This window comes from Podarcis bocagei (genome assembly GCF_964188305.1).
Source record: "Podarcis bocagei genome assembly, chromosome: 5".
Classification (NCBI taxonomy): Eukaryota; Metazoa; Chordata; class Lepidosauria; order Squamata; family Lacertidae; genus Podarcis; species Podarcis bocagei.
The window spans coordinates 67,998,992-68,022,752 of record NC_138129.1 but is presented as its reverse complement, the minus strand read 5'-3'; the positions used below and the strand labels follow the sequence as shown (position 1 = coordinate 68,022,752).

The 23,761-nt window shown below is 43.3% G+C and overlaps 1 protein-coding gene across 3 annotated transcripts; it reads right to left on the bottom strand.

The window, feature by feature from the left end:
• Nucleotides 1–1,297: 1,297 nt before the first annotated feature.
• Nucleotides 1,298–23,246, bottom strand: LHX8 (LIM homeobox 8). 3 transcript variants are annotated; one of them, XM_081193852.1, is made up of 9 exons: nucleotides 22,746–23,213; nucleotides 19,809–19,916; nucleotides 19,085–19,252; nucleotides 13,161–13,282; nucleotides 9,310–9,530; nucleotides 7,624–7,727; nucleotides 4,321–4,416; nucleotides 3,605–3,788; nucleotides 1,298–2,182 (listed from the first exon to the last, which is right to left on the bottom strand). In XM_081193852.1, the coding sequence occupies exons 1-9, from the start codon at nucleotides 22,824–22,826 to the stop codon at nucleotides 2,106–2,108; spliced, it is 1,161 nt and encodes a 386-aa protein (XP_081049978.1). In that variant the 5' UTR covers nucleotides 22,827–23,213; the 3' UTR covers nucleotides 1,298–2,105. The 3 variants fall into 3 exon arrangements, with proteins under 3 accessions (XP_081049978.1, XP_081049979.1, XP_081049980.1); XM_081193853.1 differs by lacking the exon at nucleotides 22,746–23,213 and adding an exon at nucleotides 21,630–22,366; XM_081193854.1 differs by lacking the exon at nucleotides 4,321–4,416 and having other exon boundaries at nucleotides 22,746–23,246.
• Between the last annotated feature and the right edge of the window lie 515 nt (nucleotides 23,247–23,761).

The following is a 23,761-nucleotide window of genomic DNA, read 5'->3' as shown; positions in this document are numbered from 1 at the left end:
CCAAGCTTCACAGTTGCAACACTTACAAAATTTATACTGAAACTTACTCTCCCTGGAAGTAGTTTTAGCACAGCTGTTGTTTTACGTAGGGCGCCATTACACACTTACGATCTGAGGAATGAAGCATCTGCTGCATGACTTGAAGTTGGCTCCAACTGCTCAGATGTTGCAAGCTGCTCGAGCCAAGGCCTACCTTTGCTTTGAAACATCTGCACACAAAGTGTCCTAAATATGAGAACTTACCACCAGTGAAGGTTGCTTTGAAAGTGCTCCAGGAGGTTGTAGTAGTATGCAGTATAGGTCCTGCTGTAGAAGCTGAAGCAATTCTTCCCTTAGCACTACCACTGATCCAACACAAGAAACTGAATCCTCACCAAGAGGCAGGGAAGAGAGCAAGCCACTCTGGCTTGCTGCAATTTCCAGCAGCTTCTTCTAGTCATTGAAGAACTGACATGAGCACATATATGGCTGTGCTCTCCCACTTTCACATGCTAAAACAAAGGTAAGAGCTGTTTCAAAAGTGCTCCAAAATTCAAACTTTGAAATCTGCAGATCTGAAATGCTCATAATCATGGTGGAAAAGACCCATCTCCAAATTCAGTTCAGTAATAGAACACTGCAATGCGTAGAAATTTACACTGAAAATGTAAATCTGCTATGGAGGGTTCTCAACCTTCTGGAGCAGATATATGGCGCTTAGGCAGGAGGAATTGCTGGGGGGGGGGAAGAGAATTCCTCCATGATTCGCTTATGGAAGACTTAGCTGTCAATGTACTGACATCCTCATAATTGTGAAGCAAGAAGCACAAGTGGTTTTAGATGGTTCATGCATGGTTAGGAGGAGACATCTTAGGAGAGGCTTTTCCTCTTCAGTGATGCCAAGGGTCCTAAAAGAATGAAGCCCTAGGTAGTATCTAGCTTGTCTATTGGCAAACATGGCTCAGTGTACCACAGGCACTGACACTTCCACCTGTCATCTTTAGGTTTTGGAAAACCAAAAATGTACAATTTGCCACAGCAAATATACACAGCACCAAGACAAGAGTGATTGGAGGCTACTAGTTTCAGTCACATTGTTCACATAAACAAGCGTATATATCTCCCCCTTGACTAGATCAGGGTGGTTGTATTTAAATATGATGCATGTAAGCCTCTAATCTTTCACAGTAAGAAGAGACATGGTTGTACGTACATGTACCTATATGCATGAAACTGTACCAAAGTTCAAGCTTTTGCACTCGGGCTGTTTAAAGACTGCCCCGGCCTTATTAACATAGTACACAAGACATTGTGGAAATTGTGTAGCATGAAATATATTTTGTAAGAATCCAAACCAACAGGGTGAAATGAACAAAACATATTAAAGTAGCCACAGTTTGCTGTTCTCTAGGTTATAAAGGGTATCATTGACATTTCAATACCATTTATAGTTAAGTAACTTCATGTCGGATGTCACATCTACCAGTTCAGAGAAGGCTGCCAATTCATTAAATATTTATGTACTTAGAGCACTTACTGTGTCTTTCCTTACAAGTTCAACTAATAGAATCAGGCTGTCCATTGTAAAATACTCGAGATTATACCATTAACGCAATAATATGTTTGCTAGTCATGCTACAACAGAAGGTTTTATTTAGGTCATTTAGAGAATTCTGGCAACTGAACTTTTGCCAGCTCATGGACATAATCTTCAAAGTATAGGCTGCATGTAACTCAAATACAAGTAATACTTTAATAGCAATAACTTACAGATACAAACTAATGATGAACTACAATTTCACAAAGAATTGTAAACATTTTGCACAACTGTCAGTCCTGTCTTTTAGCAAAGTGCTCTTTTGATGATAAATAAATTAAACAAACACATAGCTAGAATGGACTACTTCCAGACAATACAAAAAAAAGGTGTTTCTCTTTAATAAGTCTTGTAAACATATTTATGGAGAAAGCCATAAAAGTGTCTTGCAGGCCAACTATACTTACATACCTGGGCAACAAAATCGTCTTCAAAATGCTTTGGATGTCATTTAAAGTTTAAACTGAATACAAGTACAGTGGGTATCTCAGGGGTACCTCTTTAGTCTCATGTCCCTGAAATAAATGAGTTAACTGTGACTTATCGGCAGTTGTGTCATTGAATGGGGTAGCAAAGGCTGGAGTCCAAGAGCAGAAGGTGAATGAGCTACAAAAATAGAAAGATTTGCTGGTCAGCCTAACTAGAAGTATAAAAAAATATTACTTGTGAGTACAAACCCAACTGCACTGATATGGCTGGGATACCAGCAAGCAGCACCCATTTCACCAGCTGGTACTAGCGCTCATTTCTAGAATGAGAGTGGTCCCCCCCCCCATGTCTTTATACCCTGGGCAGTGCCTGTTACCCGATGAACTCTTTTATACATACAACTTTGCAGTTTGTGAGGAAGGTATCTTATTACAAAAATGCCTAATCCCACTGAATACAGTTCAAAACTATGCATAAAATGGGCCCATTGCAGCAAAACGACAACAAAATTGTGTTGTATCTTAAATCGCCACAAATTTCATTACGGCACAAGCTACTGTGAACTACAGTACTTTTCAGATGCACCTGCAGCTCCCTAAAGCTTATGGCTCGCTGAAGATTTCATAGCATTTAAGATGTCATGAGGCTTGCTTTATTATAATATGAAGCCCTTTACAATAAAGCCTTATTTGAAAGATGAAAGCTATTTAAACTCTGTCTAATTAGGCCTTCTTCCTTTCGATTTAAGGAAAAGTTTCTAGCTTGACATAAACCTTTTGTATATGCAGGATGACAGAATTGTGGTGAAGTTTAAGTGCTATATAACGAGTGTTTTCCCCCCATAAAGTTTTGAATACAGCATTCCCGTACAGAAGTCCATAAGAACGTGCATTTAAAAAAAATTGTGAACATTTTTAAATGTAAAAAGGTGAGCATGAAAATGTAATTTGGGGAGGAAAGATCTGTGGGTCATTATTCAGAGATCCTCTGCTACAATAAAGAGCCCTAGATATTGTCAGTTTCAGAGGTATGGTTAAAAACAAACAAACCAAAATGCCGTAACACGCAAAAGGCCTAAGCTTATGCAAGGCTATCACTTCTTTCCCAAAACTAGGGAGCAGAACTTGGCAAACAAAACAAAAAAGGTATGGTGTACTTCTGCACACACGGAAGCAAGGCCAACAGCTTTGACATCCCGACTTATGGGCTATATGCTATCATGAGCACAGAGAATATATGGAGAATTTTTGCTTGCCTTCCGAGCAAAATATTTTTTATCAACCTCTCTCTGCAGCAGAGTACTAGGGACAACAACCTGAAAAGCTAGAATGTATTTGTCATCTAACAAATTTCTATCCTGCCTTTTAGAAAAAGTCTCACAAGGTGGCAAACAATATAAACGATAAAGTATACAAAATATTCCAATCAAACACAGAAAAACAGTACAAGAATTTCCCAAGAATACCAGACACAAGAATGAGTATGTCTTTTTTTTGGCTGCCTGTGGGTTGCATGGTGCCCAACCCTGAGCAAAAGGGTGCATTTCACATTTTCTTCTCTCAAGTCTATGAAGTAATTATAGCATGCTACTGTACCTACCATCCATGAAATTATGCAGAGCATTTAGCATTGTCGCATCCTGGGGTACATAGGCTGAGTAGCCCATTTCTTCTAACATTGGTGGAGAAAGCCTGGAAGGCTGGACTGTTGTAATAGGAGTAGTCGAAGAGTGATTGGGGCTAACGTGTTTCTTGTGGCGTGCCCTGCAGTTTTGAAACCACACCTAGGCACAAAATGGAAAGACACAAAAAGATGCACATCGTATTCGTTATCTGGCATTTAACTACATCAAAGAAACAAAGTATTTAAAACCATTGAGGGCCTCTTCCATATAAATGCCAGTGCAACTTTTTCCCTGTGTGTGCTCTTTACGGAGGCCAGGTAGACCCAAATTAAAAAATAAGATACATCAAACTTTAGTACAAGCAACAAGTTGGGGGAGCTTCTAACGTGGGCTCCTGGTGTCATTGTTCACCACGGGTCACTAATCACTCACATTGCTGCTGGCACATGCAAGACAACCCTAAATTATGTTCCTTCAGCAATGTGAAAGTATGTGATGGAAGACATTAGATGTGCATTTTCTTCCTAAAGAAACAAAAAAAAAATCAATGTTTCAGGACTGCTGTAAAAGACATCACACAAGGTCTACTCTAGCTAAGGAATACTGATCAATAGAAAAATTGTTCTTTGGAGCTTTATGCTGCTGAGAAGCTCTGCTCACAGTACTTGTGAAGTAACTGCAGTACAGTTACCTGTATCACACGCCTGCTCAAGCCTGTTCTTTCTGCCAGTTTTTGGAGTGTTTGTGCATCTGGATTGTTGTCCTGAGCAAACTGTGCTTGCATTACCTGGAAAATGCAAGAAGTATTTTTTTATTTTTAAACTGTTTTTTTTTTAACGTACTAGCCAGACTGCATAAGTAACAAGATGCAGTCATATAGCTCCAACCTCCAACAGCAGTTTGAGGAGTGCATTGTCCACATAAAAGACTTCTTAACCACATCAAGGCAGGCTAAGCTAACCCAATGACCAGATTAGCTCCAGCACTAGAATACAACATTACGTGAAAGAAAAAAAATCAAAGCAAGATTCCAGCTCATTTGTTACTAAGAGCTGGTTTCATGTGACGACATCATCATTATTCATTCAGATCATATCCATTTTATATGACACTTGTATTACAAAAATGCACCTTCATGTGGCAAGAACTAGTTGTTGCCCTATCACGGCCTCCTTTACAAAATGTCTGCAAATATGAACAATGTTAGTATGAAACAGAAGGCAGAAGAAATTAGAAATGGCTATACTAATTTTTGCAAAGGCAAGGCGCATTAAGGCACGTTCATAGCACATATACACCACTGGACATGGTTAAACGTAACCTCCTGGTGGAGTTACCATGCCCAAAAGTGTACTGTGTGAATCCTACTGCGAAATGATTTTTGAAAATTAGCTTTTACTCTTCCCTACTTCTTTCAGGAGCTTATTCAAGTTGTAAGTGGATTTTTGATTAGTGTACATTATTGTTAATTTGATCTTTAGTTCTGCACTGATAGTTCAGGAAAGCACAGACAAACTATAGTATGTCATAAGCCTTTTCAGATGATCATTATAAGAGAGATAAAGGGCCATTACTTTACATTTTTTGAATGAAAACCTCATGGCCATTTTGGTGTGGAAGGATTGAAGTTTCATTGAGTCAAGATACTTCTACACCTAGCTGTAAACTACTGGAGTTACTGATGGTTAGGTAGACAAGTCAACTGAATATTCAGTTGTTGATATCAGAACCCCAAGTTATGACTTATATAAACTCAAATGGTCAATATTGTAACTGGACTTCCCCTTCCTTTCCTTCCCTGTGTTCCAAAATCTGCTCCAGAGAGTTGGGGGACACTACAAATATTTGAGGTGGTGCAGAGAGCTACAGGGTGAGTGAAAAAAGGGAAGTCGTGTTACAAGAACAGAAATCTGTTGCACAATGGGATGAACATCACTAGATGCAACACAATGGGCTGAACCCAGAGCTACATGAGTGAATTTTCATGCATGAAATATTCCTACTCCTATAAAGGGCAAGGAAATGAGATTCTTGTCAATTCCATTAACCACTGCAGTCCTTTGATAAAATTGCCAAATAACAACTCCAAATTAAAAAGTATTACATGAGTTTAAGGCAATTAAATGTTTGCTACCTAAATATTATTTGGTATTTTTAGATGTGGAAAAAAGAGGTGCTGTTTACAATTTTAAAAGTAGAAGAACTATACCATGGGTAGGCAAACTAAGGCCCAGGGGCCAGATCCAGCCAGTGGACAGTCCTGGAATCAGCATGTTTTTACATGAGTAGAATGTGTCCTTTTATTTAAAATGCATCTCTGGGTTATTTGTGGGGCATAGGAATTCATTCACCCCACCCCCTCAATATAGTCCAGCCCCCCCACAAAGTCTGAGGAACAGTGGACTGTCCCCCTGCTGAAAAAGTTTGCTGACCCCTGAACTAGACTCAGTGCATAAATAGTCCTATGGCTCAGATCACAACACCTGTTTACGCACACGCAAGTGCTTTCCTGAATCTGCTGAAGCTAACCTATGTCGTATTGCCTGAGCAAAACTTCAAATACTGCGTCTGAAGCTCCTGTGGTATTATTTAACAGATGCTGGTAGGGGTGAGGAAAAGCTGTTTTGAGGGCTAAAAGCTCTGCTGTACATATGGAGCTTCCTGTGTATCCATTGCACTACCTGCTGCAACATTAAGGCTGCAGGTTCTTATGCCTGTTTACATGGCAGTAAGCCTCACAGAACTCAGTGGACTTACATCTAAGTGGACATGTATAGGACTATATGAAAGGCAATTTTAACATTCTGAACAAACAGGCCATTGCTTCTCACTAAAGACTTAAACAGCCACTTTTATATGCACATAATAATGTGGATGTTATAATCCAAAACTAGGTTATTTCCCACATATGTAATACCAAATGGAGTACACCAGAAATAAATATTTTGAATAGGAACTGAAAACTTTTATGCCAGCAAACTTTAGATTAATTTCCCCCTTTTTCTGTTGCTCAGTTTTTGCTTTCTAATTGCTTTTTATCAATAGAAATGTACCTTATCCTGTTTTATTAGAATGCTTTTAATTTTAAGAGATTGTAAACCAATGTGGAAGTTGGCATTTTGCCTTAAAAGGGGCAACTTAAGATTCAATGAGCATTGGATTTATTTATGCTTATTTGGGAGCAATGGTACTAAGCTACTGGACAAGAATGAATTATAAAGCAGAAAGTGGAAATAGGCAGGTGCTAGAGTGGTTGTGATAAGGAACTGCAAGTTTATCTACCACAGAATAAAAGTAGTTAACGGAACTCAGGGGTAGCATAGGAGAATGTGACATGTTCCTTTTCTATTGACATTGTTGCAATGCAATCCCCCCCCCCCCCAGAGCACAAAGACATCGGTTTTGCAAAGTTCATACTGACCCCACCATTGCTAAGCTTCAGCCTCTGCTTATCTGAACATGACAGTGATGCCTGTGCTGAAAAGCCATGGTTTTGATTGCCACTTGGGTTTGGCGGCTATGGTGAAATGCAAGACACTGAAAATATCTGTTTCCTGTAAAGTTATATTCTGCACATTTTCTAGTACTTCTCTTCATGTTACACAGAATTGAAACTATTTAGTCTCCTATTATAATTATGTGTAGTGATGGAAATGTCTGGTTTAATGAATTTCATCAAGTAGTCAAAACAGATCAGCATTTACATTTCCACTTTACAGAATTACCAGCTGCCTTCTGGGAAACAGAAACGCTGAAGAGTAACTATTTCACATGGAACAACAGCTAACACTTGCAAGAATATTCCAGAAACATGCTGTGCCCTTGACACCAGGAGAAATATCTGCAGTGGAGAGAATTTCTTCATAACCAGCTATATTTAATATAATTATTAAGTGATGCAGAGCATAAAGTCATTATCCTCCCCCCTCCCACCCCACACCAACAACCCACAGCTGTCTTTCATTAGAGGCATTGCACCATGCCAGGGCTCTACCTGAAGCTGATCTGCTGTGAAACTGGTCCGCGCCCGTTTTGCTGGTTTTGGGTGATTAATGTCTTGTTCTGTTAGCAATGCACCTTCCATACTGATACCATTACCTGAAATTAAAAAGAAGACAAAGTCGAAGTTTTGACAGTACCAACACCAGTCATTAGTTACAGACATTACGCTAGAATAGACTTCTTGTATTAAGGATATACTTGAATATGGAATTATCAATTTTTCATTATTTTGCAACTCTACATCATTATCTTGAGTTTGTACCAGATTTGGTATTCCATTTTTTTAAGCATGTTTCAGATCAGGGTCCTGGCTGCAAGCGCAGGCCTTCATTTTTATTTTTTTGGGGGGGAGGTATAGGAAGAGAATCCATGAACCACCAAACAGGAATATGACATGGCCTTGATTAAAAACCAGTTTTATTCTGAATCGAGTAGAGAGAAAGAATGCTAAATGCTATGGACATTTAAAAAAATCAAGCTCCTTATAGTTCTTGTCAAGGGCTAACTTCAGATCATTTAAACTACAATCCAAATCCCAAGTGGGGAGCAGCAGAGCTTAAAAGGAGAAGCAGAGTCACCAGCAAAGCCTTGCCATTCACACTGGCTGGTGTGGAATGGGAAGGGGGAGCATGAAAGTTACTATGGCAGAGCTGGTGCATCAATTGGGCCATCATGTGAGGGTAGAGGAGTTGGCTCAGGGTCCAGCAGATCCAGGGTGAACCCAGCCCTTCCCCAACTCTGTAACACTCCATTATGGAACTCTCCACAGTCTGCCACCAACAGAAATCTTGCTGCTGGCCCCTTCCTCCAACTAGCACATTGAGTGGGAGGGATGGTTCTGAGGAGAGTATGGGAAAACTATAGACAATCCAACTCCCACCCCTAAACCTGTCACAAAGGGGGTTTGAATGACAATGTAACTCTATCCGCCCAATGAGAAATGTTTACTACACCACTTCTTCGCAACTGTGGATCAAATGGAACTACATTGCTTGGGAAGGACAAACATGTACAGTGGTACCTCTGGTTACGTACTTAATTCGTTCCGGAGGTCCGTTCTTAACCTGAAACTGTTCTTAACCTGAAGCACCACTTTAGCTAATGGGGCCTCCTCCTGCTGCCACGCTGCCACTGCACAATTTCTGTTCTCATCCTGAAGCAAAATTCTTAACCCGAGGTAATATTTCTGGGTTAGTGGAGTCTGTAACCTGAAGCATATTTAACCTGAAGCGTATGTAACCCAAGGTACCACTGTAATGGACTTGGGATACCATGCTTTGAAAAATCTGCAAACTTCAGGAGCAACAGTGGTGCCCCCCCTTTTTTAATGAAGTGCAAACATAGCACCACTAGCATCCACCTACAAGCAATTATAGCAATCTGAAGTGGCCTGTGTGGCATGGAGAATTTTACTTTGCCAATGCCACAGATTAAAAACATTGGAGGAAAGTGGAGGAGAGGTAAAATGCTCCTTAGACAAGAGTGAAAACTACAGATGACCAACTTCTCGTGCGATTGCATGCATGCTATATTTATACATTAGTTACGGAGCAAATGATCAAGTTAATCTGGTTTCCAGAATCAACTGGGGTGTGTGTGTGTTTTCCCTCCACATGAAACAAACAAACAAACAAAAAGGAATACAGCCTAGGGACCTAACATCAAGAAGGAGAGTTACCATTTTCAACTTCTCGTTTCAGATTATCCAACATGCAGTCATAATGTACCCTACAGAGGACTTTCTCTTCCACCAAAGCAAACTCCTCCCCTGTGGAAAGCTGCCTTTTGCAGGAGAAGCAGGCAAAGCATGCCAGGTGATACACATTTCCCTTAGCTCTTCGGACCCAGTCAGTGGAATGGATATGCCTGCCGCAGCGAGAACAACGAGTTCCATACCGTCTGTAACAAAAGAAGGGAAGAGAAAATAGCAGCCATTCATCATACAACTGCCACTCAAGTTAGATTATGAAGCTACATTACGGGTATTATGAAGTTCATCATAAATGCTACTAGTCTCATTGAAAGCTGGGATTTGCTTAAGTTCCACTCAACTGCTTCAGAAAAAAAGGAGGATTGCCTGACTTTGCAATTAATGTTTGAACTTTTGAGATGACGTTCCCTTATGCATTCTTGTGGGAATCATAAGAGATCTCATAAGGACAAGTCATGCCGCTTTGAGGCAAGTCAGCCCAGGAGCCCTGTTATGTCATACACATGGCGTTACATGAGATTATATCTTGATGTAGCAGGGGTATCTTTTAAAAAATTGAGTTTAATACCTGCTATCCAAGACAGGAAGTGTTGAGTCAGGCAGAACCCTACACCTTTTCATTCTATAGCTTTCTTTTAAAAAGGTGTAGGCTATTCCTCCTTACTCCATACATATATTACCATCTGTGTCCAGGAGATGATAATTTATTACCATAAAAAAAAATAGGAGGGCAACTAATCTTTAATTCACAAAACTTTGTACAATAAAAAGCCCAACAAAAAAAACAGCACACAAACAGCAATGAAACTACAAAATAACTCAACAGGAACAGTCCATACAGCTAGGCAACACCATGGAAAGTTCTTTCAGCAGTCAGCTTAGACAAATAACCAAAAGAATGTGATATTCTTATGAGGTGGATAGATACCTCTGATCTAAAGAGTTCTAAGAGTCAGTGGAACCATCAAGACCTACATTGCTTCATCAAACTCAGCTATGAAAAAAAACAGAGGGAAGCCATAGTAGCGTTTCCACTCTTTAGCTCAGGCAATGGAGGGAAATATGCAGACAACAGCTGCTCTTTCAGGTACAAAGAGCCTAGGCCAGAGGTCGGCAACGTGCGGCCCACGCTAGCTGTTTAACTGGCCCACGAGCCACCCCAGAACTGAGCTTGGCGAGTCCTGGAGCGCTGCACTAAACCAGCGCAGCGCGGTGTGGGGACTCACTTCTGCAGCGCCGGAAATCATGTCTGCACACACGCAGATGCCAGAAATCGCAGGCGAGAACCCAGCCCATGGAGGGTTCTCTGCAGGACTGATCCAGCCCAGGCAAGGTAAACCGACCCCTGGCCTAGGCCATTTAGGGCATTAAAGAGGTAAAAGGCGGGGGGACAGGACGTTTGCAATACAGGCTGCATTCACATGGCGGTTCATTCCATTTTAATGACTATTAAGTTCCATATTATATGTGCATAAAATTATTTGTATAAAATTATTTATACCCTGCCCACCCTGCTGCGTTTCCCCAGCCACTCTGGGCGGCTCCCAAGAGATTAAAAACAGAATAAAATATCAAACATTAAAAGCTTCCCTAAACAGGGCTGCTTTCAGATAAAAGTCAGATAGTTGTTTATTTCCTTGACATCTGATGGGAGGGCGTTCCACAGGGTGGGCACCACCACTGAGAAGGCCCTCAAATATAATTTGGAAATTACCATATTTTTCGCCCTACAGGACGCACTTTTTCCCCTCCAAAAATGAAGTGGAAATGTGTGTGTGTCCTATGGGGCGAATGCAGGCTTTCGCTGAAGCCTGGAGAGCGAGAGGCATCGGTGCGCACGGACCCTTCTCGCTCTCCAGGCTTCAGGAAGCTATCCGCAAGCCTTGGGAGCCCGCGGGAGTTCCCGCCAGGCTCCCTAGGCTTGCGGATAGCAGCCTGTTCTGGGGGGCTGGGGTCGGGGGAAGCTCGGGCTTCCCCCGTCCCAGCCCCGTTCCTGGGGGGGAAATATTTTTTTTTCTTTATCCCCCCCCAAAAAACCCCCTAGGTGCGCCCTATAAGGCGAAAAATACGGTAACAGTTAGGCGAATGTTGTGAAAGCAGGCAGCAGAATTCTGCACCAAATGAATCCCCAAGTAGAGTGCATTGCAGTAATCCAAATGAATTGTTACTAAAGCATTATAATGGCAAGAGTCTGACTAGAGCCATTTTACGACAATATTTTTCTGCTGTTTAGACACTATTCCCCTCCATCGTTGGCACTGAAACAGAAGGACAAATGAGCTGAGAATGGGAAGATGTTGAGAATTAATTCTATTACTCTCACCAGTATACAAAACAATGTCAAAAAATCAATGTAAGTGAGCACTTGCTGTATTTCTGAAGAGCATCTCACAGTTTCACATCTGTAGGCTTCATGGATCTGATTGTCAGTTTTAAAAACTGTTTCCAAGTTCTTTCTCCTGACTTTTCAACAGACATATTAGGTGTTATTCAGGATGAAAGGCCAGGTACTTTTATTACAGTCAGAAACCCCAAGCACTTTAGATAACAAAGGGTGAGTTTCTCCTTACACCTTCAATGGCAGTAGCTTACTCTAGCAGCAAAGTATTTCCATGTTTTATCTTGGTCTGCAAAGAAGAAACGGGAGTAGTTTACTCCCCAAAGTGTTGGCATGCAACAGAAATACTTTCCTTCTGGAGGAAACAATTGCAGTTTGCGAGAGTAGATGGAAACAGGAAGATGGCAGTAGGGCTTAATCGAAAACATTTTTTGAAGTTATAATATTGAGATTGATTTCATCAGATTGCAAGTAATTCCAGATAACTACACTCTTCCAGCCATGCTCTATCCCAGACCACTCCATGACACTGTTTGTTGGTGTGTGCATATATCTATATCTATATCTATATCTATATCTATATCTATATCTATATCTATACCTATATCTATCTATCTAACAGATCTTCTGCAGCAATTCTTTCAGTCAGGATATATGAAAGTGACATTAAGCACTTTGTTAGCTCAGTGGGAGAAATAGGCTACAATCCTTTAATTTCCTGTGAGTGAGTTCCATTTAAAATACATAGGATATGCATAGGATTCTGATGTTAGATGGACTGGAAAATATTCAGCTTTGAGTATGGTCCAGCCTGTGGTCCACTTGTCGTATACATGCTGCGAGTTATGCAATTAAGAAGGGGAACTGTTCCTAAAAAGATTTATTTGGTTTCCCAATTTCTGGCATGAATGCTGCAGGTTTTGTTTGTTTTGTGAAGGGCCATATTTTTTCAGATTTTTTAAATAACTAAAAATAAACATTTTTCAATAAAAAAAAATTAAGAGGACAACAAGATGTAGAGGGAATGGTTCAAGAGCAGCTACCCAGAAAGTAGCCTAATAATGGCTACCAAATGACACTGAAGCAAGGGATAGGGAATCTGTGTCCTTTTCGGGTATCGTTGGGCTCAACTTCCAATAGTTCTTGCCAGCTCAGCCAATAGTGTGTTTCAGTTATGAGCACTGCTGTGCAAATAAGCCCTTTGTACTAGGATGTGTCCATGCACATAAAACACAAAAATTCATGGGTCTACTGTCATAATCTTAGTATTTTGTAATTACAAGATACCACCTGCCCTATAAGAGGAAAGAAGAGCGATGGAGGGAGGCAAACAACATCAGGTCTGCTCCAGTTGACTGACCCCCTCCAATAGGGACAGTTTTACATTTCATAGTTTCATATTATAAGCCACCTAAAATGCTTTGACAGAAAGTTGATGCATACACGCAATAAACACATACGTAAATAAAGCATAGTATACCTGAAATAGTCTAGTTTACAGAAAACGTCTTTGTCTTTGATATAGCAGCTGGTGTGTCTTCCCAAAGAAGTCCTACATACACTGCAAGAGAGACACCGCACATGCCAGCACAAGTCATTTACCTATGAAAGGAGAAAGAAATTTTACATTTGGTAGCAGTGATTTAAGCAAACTATAAACAGGGCTTGAAGAAATAAAGTTCAAAGTAATACTTAGGACTCTCAAGTGTGAGAATCCACAGATCTAAAAAGCAATCACAAATGGAATTTATAATATTACTACTAGTAGTAGTAATAATAATAATTTTACACCCAAGAGGGGCACAATTTATCGAGAAGTTCTCCACTACAAGCCCTACTGACACAAATGAGTCATGCCAGAGCTCTGCTTAATGCAAGGAAGAAAAGCCACTTGTGGAAATCCAGAAACAGCTTCTCTCCCCAGAGGGACTGTGCATCTACAGTGACCGAACAGAACAGCACAAAACCATCTTAAGGGAGAACTGTTTTGTTCCTGTATTCCCCAATTTTATTTGAGGGGGTGGTTCTGTTGATTTTCCAGTCCTGCTCACACAATTCACCTGAATAAATAAGTTAGCAGCAATGGGTTATTAATTTTCATGCAAATGAGCAATAAGTATTCGTAAGTCAGCATGGGCATAAAAGACTTGAGGCAGAGGCCAAACATACAAATTATGATTTAAATGTAAAGATGTGATTTTAAGGCACCTTTCAGAAGGAAACACACAAAATCTAGCTCCTGCTCTCAGGGTTTAATTTGCCTCTGGGAGAATTAAGACTGCAAGTGGCTGGAGTCTCACTGGTAATTTAGCTTTGCTTACATGGCAAACAGATATACTGCAAAGTAATAAAACAAGCTTCTAAAAGGTAGAGAAGGGGCAAGTATTCTGGAGGGTGAAGCTCCCATAGGCCTCCTCCAACACCACCCCTGCTGGTCAGGCTATAACAAGGGTGACAGAATAAAAATATAAAGGTGTAGCCTTTACTTGAGCAATTTTCAACGACATATCACATGAAAATGAGCTAGCACAAACATGCCCCAAGTCAAAAGCTAGTCAAGACTTTGGACACAAGTTTATATTCAAGTTATTCAAGTTATTCTAGCCTTTAGAATAAGTGTTTGTGTAAGCTTTAACAGAACATTGTGGGAAGAGGGCAACATAGCATGGATGACTATGGAGCTGTTTAATCCAGAGAGGCAGTTTTAGCTGACACCATATCACCTTGAACTGCACTTAAGGGGTGAAGTTGCCCTGCAGAGCTTACCATTTAAAGCATGAGAAAGTGAAACACTTATTCAGCTGCTTGTTTATATGAAACTTACCATGGATCATTCACAACCGTAGTGGAGGTTATCTTGCTTGGCTACATTAAGTGATGGAGCCGATGAATGATCCATGCTCTCAAACCAAACAGCCGATGTGCAATTGTTGTAGTTGATCACATAGCAAACTATATCCTAGCTGCATTTATTACTTGTGCTGACAAGGTAATAGACACAACCAGAGTGAATTGTGTGAACAGACATTTTTTAATCCTCTGCTAGATCAGTGGCTCCCATACTTTTGGGGGACCACTGCCCCACTGGCTTCTTCAACTCACCCCCAGTGCCCTCTATATCCTATCTTATAAAAAGCATTATTCAAAACAGTGGTTTGCACAACCCACCAAAGATGATAACACAGTAAAACTCAAAACAGTAGTAATTTTATATTTATTCGGAAAATAAATATAAAAAATGAATTCATAAACTCTAATCTTGTAATTTAAAGAATATATGGCAAACAGTATTGCATGAACTTTTTTATTGCATCATTAATAAAAACAAAAGGGTGAAGGAAATCTATAGCCTAAAATATTTATATGTAGCTGCTTACCAAACAAACACAAACTTTCACCTACCACAGATACACAGAAAATTATTTGTAAGGGAATCAGTTACCTATTACCAATAATTGGGTACCTTGTAACAATTCAGAATCGTAAATAAAAACAAATGTGACCAAAGGAAATGGCTTTGAAAGTGATAAGAGCAATAAAACATGAAATACCAAGGTGGTGTTTTTTTGCTCTAGTGCTCTAGCCAGGCCTTTGTAAAGAAGCAATCAAAGGCTTTGGAGTGGCATACTGCCAGCACCCACCCTCACCCCCACACCTCTTAGTCCCCCCCCCCCGGGGAGATACCATCCACCTGGTAAACCACTGTACTAAGTTTTAATAGCAAGAATAAAGTTTTTCAGAATATTTGTAGCTCAATTGATTGTCACTTAGCGATTTGGTAATAACCCAAGATACAGAACATTAAATAGATATATTAATTGTCCACTACGCCATTTCAAAAATGCCAACAGCCTTACTAAAAAAAACCCTATGAAACAAGAATTTAACGTTTCATAAAGTTAGAGGGATGATCAAATCAGTGAAGTCAGATGCTGAAGGAAAACTAATAGTCCTTGATGGTAATTCATCACTGTATTAATTTTAAAAATGAATTTTTAAAGTTCTCTGTTCTTTAAGGTGCAGTGTTGTAACTGAAAGTTTGGAGTTTTGAATCCAGTTTTGAAGTACCTTTGATCACGTAACAGTCACGTAACTGACTTACCATGACCTTCTGAAATGAGCACGATGTACACAAAAGATACATAAACAACATTGCCTAAGCCTTGAAACAGCATAAACAATCCTACCAACTATGATTGAACCCTGCTTGCAGAGTTTACCATTGCCGATTGTCGGTGGTATTTGCTGTAACCGTATAAACATACTCCCCATGCTAGAAGAATTTACCAGTAAGCTACAATGCAACACTCCTGTATTTGTTTCTTCAATAATGGGAAGAGGGAAAGAGTATTTGCCACATTGTTTTCCCCGGGTTGGAAACAAAGTCACATCAGTGAAAAAGATTAACTACCTAATTCACAAACAAGCATTATTCTCTCTCTCTGACTTCACCACCAGTGCTAGGAGCAGCAGTACGGAGGGCTACAGAACATGTTCATAACAACTGAAGTCAAAGAAGCACAGAGCTTCAAGGGTCCCCGAAATCATCTGCTCCAACTTCCCAATGCCTCCAATGAAGAAAGAGTCCATCAGCTCCCAAGGAGCCATGCTACAGTGCTGAACAGCTCGAGAGGTTTCTTCTAATGCTGAACAACTGCAATTTCACTCCGTCTTGCAAAACAGCCTCACGTCTCCCATTAATAGTTTCTCTTCTAGGGCGGCTAAACACAACCAGCTCTTTCAACCATTCCTCATAGGATTCGGTATCTAGACCCACTTTGATATCTGGATTGCTCTCCTCCGAGCACCCTCCAGCTTGGACCTCTTGATGTGCGGCACCCACAACGGGACACAGAACTCCAGGTGCAGCCTAATCATCACAAGTTTGATCTGCAGCATAAACAATTAATAGTCCCATGTAGTATTACCACTTTATCCTTGCAGTCTGCATTATGTTACTTTTTAATCAGCAGTTGGAAACATTTTTGGAGACCTCAAGCTGTTTTATGCTAAGGGTTCACTCTTCATTCAAGTGTTTGACTAGGATCTGGAAGACTAGGATTTAAATCCCCACTTGGTCATGAAGTTCAGTAGGTGGCCCTGTGCCAATCACAAACTCTCAGTCTAACCTAGCTCACAGGATTGTTGTGAGAGAAAAAAGGAAGGGGGGAAGAATCATATACATGAGCTTGAGCTCCTTGGAGAAAAGGTGGGGTCCAAATGTTGTTGTTGTAGTAGTAGTAGTAGTAGTAGTAGTAGTAGTAGTAGTAGCCGCCTCGGTCCAGTATATCTGAAGGAGCGTCTCCACCCCCATCGTTTTGCCTGGACACTGAGGTCCAGCGCTGAGGGCCTTCTGGCGGTTTCCTCACTGTGAGAAGCCAAGTTACAGGGAACCAGGCAGAGGGCCTTCTCGGTAGTGGCACCCACTCTGTGGAACACCGTCCCTTCAGATGTCAAAGAACAACAACTACCAGACTTTTAGAAGACATCTGAAGGCAGCCATGTTTACGGAAGCTTTTAATGTTTGATGCATTATTGTATTTTAATATTTTGTTGGAAGCTGCCCAGAGTGGCTGGGAAAGATGGGTGGGGTATAAATAAATTATTATTATAGCTAACAGGAACAGTAGTCAGGGATGATGGGAGTTGTCGTCCCAAAACATCTGGAGGGCCGAGTTTGCCTATGCCTGTGTTATGCCAAACTTCAGATGACAAATATCCACTCCCATATTCTGTGTGCAGATATACTGCAATGCTCACACACAATAATTCCCCAAATGTGCCATGTTGGCAGGATAAACCCAAAAATTATTTTTAAAATCTTGTTTCATGCCTGCTTCCTAAATTCACCCTATGTTAGTTGCCAGGCATTCATAGAACTTCTGGCAAACAAAAAAGGAAGAAAGAAAAAGATACAGACTAATTTCCTTTCAAATACAGGAGCCAACAGTTGCACCTCCATAAGCCCATACATATAATATTACAATTATAATCAAATATTAAGTAAGAATATCAAATGTAATCTCAGGTTGGCTTTTAATTTCTGGCACCTCAAAAAAAGGAAAAAGGAAAAAAGAGCACCACAAGAAAATACATATCCAATTCAGATTCGTTTTCTGAGCTGGTGGTTATGATCACTGGGGATTTTGGAAATTTTGTTTCTTCATCCAAATTTTGAAAACTGGTAATTTACTTTTATGTCTCCAGCAAGCTTAAAGCAATGGAACATATTTATTCCTAATGCTGCAAGTGCAATCTATTTTGAACACAACCTCCTTAGATTATCTGGCCAGGGCAGATGAATAATTAAAATTTTATATTCAGCCAGAAGAAGACCTTTTACTAAGGCACCGTTTCATGAACCAAACAGCAGGATAAAATATATGCATTCTACAACACGTGACTCTGCATTATGCTTCCAGATTTGTTTATATTTAACTTTCCACTTCAGATTTTAAAAGTATGGATGCTATTGAATGCTGCAATTCTACACACATTAACCTGAGAGTAAGTCCTACTGCAGCCAATGAAGTAAGCTCCTAGGTAGATATTTATTGTATTGTGTTGTAAAGTGGTATTTAAGACACTTCAGGAGTGAGCAGGAAAAAATTAAGCTATTTCCTAGTTTCAGCATGGCCCAGATTTGGAGCCTCTTATATCTACTGACAAACTCAAGACAGTCTGATGATTGTGAAATCCAAATTATCTGGCTTTTTACAACAAAACCAGACTTCAGTTTTGATTAGTGCCTACTAACCCATGATCTAGTGCACATATGACATTTATAAGCCGAAGAGGAAACTTCACTTGAGTAAGGCAGCTTTTAAAACCTACAACATAATTCTGAGTTTGAATTTGTCAAAACAGTGGCCCTGTTTTGTAGCAAATATGTGCACTAAACAAATGATCCTAAATTATCCTAACCGAAGGTTAAGACTAGCCCAGTAGTCAAGGAATTTTGACTGCAAAGAAATAGTGTTGCAAACTCAGTGAGCAAATCTCCCTAAATATATAAAGATTTCAGGTTTCAGGTTTCTCAAATATCCAAGTAAAGTGAAATAAGTTACTGTACTGAGGAGGGTGGGAAACCTCTGCAAAGGCCCACAGCATTTTCTAGCAGTACTTTTTGGAGGTGATTCCCTGCAAAAGAGCTCTTAAAAAAACAAACTCGTTCAAAAGGTACTATTGACCAAAGAAGCGTGCTTTTTCAGTAACTTTCAATGATCACCTGCTGGAAAGCACAATCTCTCCTAGTCCAGAGTGTATCAGGAGGTGATCCTTTCAGGAGAGCAAAAAATCTAGGATCCTGGCGGACAGATTGGCCTTCCTTGAAGCCCCACTGTGAGCTCGAAGCCCATTCATTTCCCGCTCCAAGGCCCAGGCTTGCAAGGCCCTCCAACTCACCTTGAGAAGGTACTTGTCGATTATCTCCTGGCCGCAGCTGCTGCAGATGCACTTGCTGGGCGCGCATCCGCCCGGGCCCGAATTCAGCGAGCGCGGAGAAGACGAAGAAGGCGAGAGCGGGGTGGACGGCGAGCACGAATCCTCGTCTCCGGCAACCTCGGGGCTCACCTGCCACACGGACACGAGCAGATGTCAAATACACACGGGCCTGCGACCCCTCCCCACGGGCCTGTTTCCCTCAGGAGCCTCTCCGAGGTAACTATCGTCCTCTCCCCGCCGCCCAATCATTAGACCCAGCTGCCATGGCGAGCGCTCCCTTAAACCAGCCGCCTCAGCCGAGGTTCCCCGCCAATACTACTGATAAAATAACTGATAATAGGGAGAGGAGCTCCCCTCAGTTCCTACTACGGTTGAATATTCTCTCCCTGGCGCCCTTCTTCGTGTTTGTGCCCCTTCGCCCTCACAAATCTCCCTCAGAAGAGAACCCAACCCGACCTGAAGGCCACCCAGTGAGTGCCCTGACTGGGTCGGGGCAGGTGGGAGAGACTGCGAAGCCACGCGCCCGCCTGGCCGCCCGCTAATGCCCCGTTCCCGCCTTTCTCGCGCTGCCCACACACAAAGAGTCCCCTGTCGCCTCAGACACGCTCCCTTCACAGACTAGGAGGAAAGTCCGTTTCTCGAGCAGCGCTCGTCGCTCCATCCCACCCGCGTCTCGCGGACTTACCAGCCCCGTCTCTCCCGCGCTTTTCCGTCTTCTCCCAGTCGCGGTCGCCGCCGCCGCCGCTGCTGCTACTGCTACTCGCCCACACTCCTCAGCCATGAGCCTCGGGAACTGCGAAGAAAGACCAGACGGCTGAGCTCGCCGAAGGCCGCCGAAAACTGAGGCTCGTCATAGGAGAAGGAAAGAGGGGCTGCCGACCATCCTTCCCTCCCCTCCAGCCAAAACTAAACGGCGGCAATTAGGGGGCGAAGTCGGCCCCGAGGCATAAGCGCTTCAATGGGGCCCTTGAGCACTAATTGCCGCTCCTCCAGCAGCAGCCCAAGACCTCGCCCGCCCGGCGCTCGTGCCGGGCACGATTTAAATGAAAATGCCTCAGCTTGCGCGGCCTCCAAATACCCTCCGCAATTAGAGCCCGCCTTGCCACTTCCAGCTTGGGGCCTCCGAGGTGTAAATTGCCACTTAAGCACTCGAGCCGAAGTCAACAGGCCGAGGGGCTGCTGCTTAGACTCGAGGATTTATTTATTTCGTTAAGCTGAGGCCACAAAAAAAGGGGGGAAGAGGAAGAAGGGAACGTCACCAGAAGAGAAAGGAGGAGAATAGAAACCAGCCAGCTGAATTTAATTCGGGGGGTCATTAAACACAATGGCCCCCTTGGCCAATTTGGAGGGAGGGCGCGCGCTTGATGAAGCCGTTTGGCGCGGCCGAGGCCGAGCGAGGCGAGGGACAAAAGCGCTCGCGCCAACTCCGCCTGGGCGCTGCGCTCCATTAGGCGCGCGGAACAAAGCCGGCGGAGGGCGACCCTCGGCCAGTCAAGCCCGCGCCCAAAGCCCCCTTTAGCTAAGCAGCCGACTCCATCCAAAGTCGCAAGGCAATCCTGAACCCGATTACTGTTTCCAATGGAGCTTTGCTCCCTGGCGAGGGATGCCACCTCGATGGGGATTAATTACCCCGCAATCCCAGCGGTTAAGATGTCAGTGAGGGCGAGTGTGGGCGATGCATGTCCGATCCACCTGAATCGCCAAGATGAAATGTAAGAGAGATCATCTGGAGCGGAGGTAGCGGGCACTGCGCCCTCCTACATCATCCCTGACCATCCGGCGCCATAGCCGGGGCCGGGGCGAAACAGAGCCCGACCCTATCTAGGGCGCCCCGATCCGGGGGTATAAATGGGTCTGCCCAGAGTAGCCTCGTGGAAGGAGGCAGAGCTAGTTTCGGGGACACATTCCTGATCCCGCGGAATAATTTTAACCAGGTTGCAGCTAGTCCACCGGTTCCTTGCTTTGCCGAAATCTTTGCGACGGAAGAGGCTGCGCGCCATCCACCGTCCCGGGCCTACACAGAAGCCAGCCCTGCATGTTTCCATGGGACTTGTTCCCCACCGGCGTCTATAGATGCAGCGCACGATTTGACGTTTCCCATGCGCAGGTAAGTAGTATAAAGCACAATGGAAAGAGGCAGGAAGGTTACAGCAAAAAAGGGGGAACACTATCCCCCAGAACCCCTAAAAAGCCAACCCAAACCCAACAGGCTCTACTCGAGCCCTTGCAAACAATTTGCTCTGGTTTAAATGTCTTTTCGTTTTGGCTTAAGCAAGGCTTCTATTTCCATCTGTCATGGGTGCTTTAGTTGAGATTCCTGCATTACGAGGGGGTTAGCCTAGATGACCCCCGGGCCAGGGGTCCCTTCCAGCCCTACGGTTTTATGATTCCAGTGAATAAGTATATTGCATTCATTTTTAGAATTCCTTGAACAGAGACTAGGAAATGCGGCGGCCCTTGAGGGTTTGGCGCACGGTCTGGTTTAAGGCTGCTTGCGATCACTTACCCCGGAGTAGCCCCATCGAAGGCAGCCGAGCTAGTTTGGAGGATTCTGACCGCGCCGATCGCCACAGATGTAGGGGGGAACCCCAAACCGCTGGAATTAACTACCTTTTAAAAGAGGGGTGAACAGGAGGCAGATACGGGTCTGCTGGCAGGTCTTTGGTTTGCAAAGGACAACTGCTGAGCAGCAGCAACGAAAAGACTTGCCCACCCCCTCTAAATTATGCTGCTGACACGGAGGGATGTATGGATGCGTTGGTGGGTGGACCGACCGCGAGCTCCCATCAGTTCTGATAAACTCAATGCAGATTCTTTAATTCTAAACGGTTTGGCTTGGGCACCAAAAGAAAAAGTAGGTCATGCAAGTCTGTCACCCGCTTGCTTTAGGGACAGTTCGAAGCGAAATCGGGGCACGGTAAAAAAAATCCTCAAAAGCCAGCGATGCCTTAAGGGACTACTCCGTTGTATGAAGTCGAAGCGGCGTCCTTCGTAAGAAGTGGAAGCGGTGTCAGTCCTCCGTGCGCCAAATATTCGATTTCTCTCTTTCGCCTGCAGACGTTTCCTACTAAACTTGTTTTCGTGTGCTGGCGCGCGCTTTTCTTTATTTCTTTTTCCCCCCTTTTCAGCTGGAAATTCAGGTATTTGTTTATATTTTAGATCTACAGTTAAAAAACACACCAAAAAAAACCCGTAGCTTTCCACACACAGACACACCAAGTAAGGGGTGTCAAGCGCTTACAGACGTTAGGTGGAACCGTGCCAATTTGCCTTCAGGAGTGGAAGGGGAAGTCGTTTCCACCACACGAAAAAGCGCATTTCAAAGGAAGAGGAGGGGTGGGGGTGGGGATACTTTATAAAATTACGAAATGTAATTAAAATTACATTGGGGGGGGGAATTCCTGGACGGGTCTTAAGCTGCGATGAGCAAACCGCTTAACGCGAAATATTCGCCCCCCGCTGCAATGAAATGAAACTACTCCGGAGCAAAGGGCATAGCAGCTGGTATCTCTGGGGGCAAATTCGGATCCACTCCACTTTTACACAGACTGCGAGGGAGGCAATCCGCTTAAGGAAAAGGGTCTCTCGTCTTCGCAGGGAGAAGAAGAGGCAGCGGGCTCACCTTTTCCGTCGCGAGGCGAAGCGCAGGCACGTCTTTGTCGTCCAGTTTACACACAAACATCTGGTTGCTCTTCCAATACATGGCACTGGGCTGGGAGCGCTCCTCACATACCAACTCCAGAAAGGACGGAGCCCCCACTCCCTCCCTTTCCGCGCAGGAGAAAAAGGAAAGAAAAAAAGCGACTTGGGCGAGTTTCGAAAAGTGTCAAGGAGATGATAGCCAACGCCCGGCCCTCCTCGTCGGCCTCCAGTCCTGGCTCCGAATGGCCTCCCCCTCGTCTTCTCCGCTTCCCTCTTCCCGAGCTCCCTACCCGACTCCACTGATGTCAGACCCTGGAGGGGGGGAAAGTTTTGTTTTCAAGTGGGTGGAACCTCTTCCCGCAAAAGCCTCTTGGCTGGCTGCTGGAGCCTCACCTCCTCGTGTAAAACCCGCCTTCTGTACATGTTCAGATCTTTATCGCTACAAGCAAGCGCGCTCCAGGGAGCGGGTTTTTTAATATATATATATAAAAGGAGAAGCGTGTGTGTGTCGGGGGGGGGGGGAGAAGCACAGGAGTATGCTAACTTTGGATTAGTCACTTCACCTCTCTCTCTCTCTCTCTCTCTCTCTCCCACCTACCCACCCTGCTTTCTCCCCTCCTTCTTGCCAAACCTTGCGCTTCCTATGTCCGGGGAACCCAAGCCAAGGTGGAGGGCGCAACAGGCAATCGCGTGGCTTCCACCATCCTTAATCGCAGCAGCAGAGATTGCATAAACCTGGAGTAGAGAGAGAGGAACTGCGTTGGCCTCAGACGGTTCTTTAGTACCGTCTCTGCCATTAAGGGAAAGCGGTAGAACATCTGAGGAACCCCAAACTCCGATTGGGGAAGGGAGAAAAGAATCAGATCGCGGGGAAAGCTAACTAACTTATAAAGTCTTGCGCTGGCGGGGTGGGAGGCCGGCGGTCGTGGAGTGGGATAAGAAGAAGAAGAAGAAGAAGAGTTTGGATTTGATATCCCGCCTTTCACTCCCCTTCAG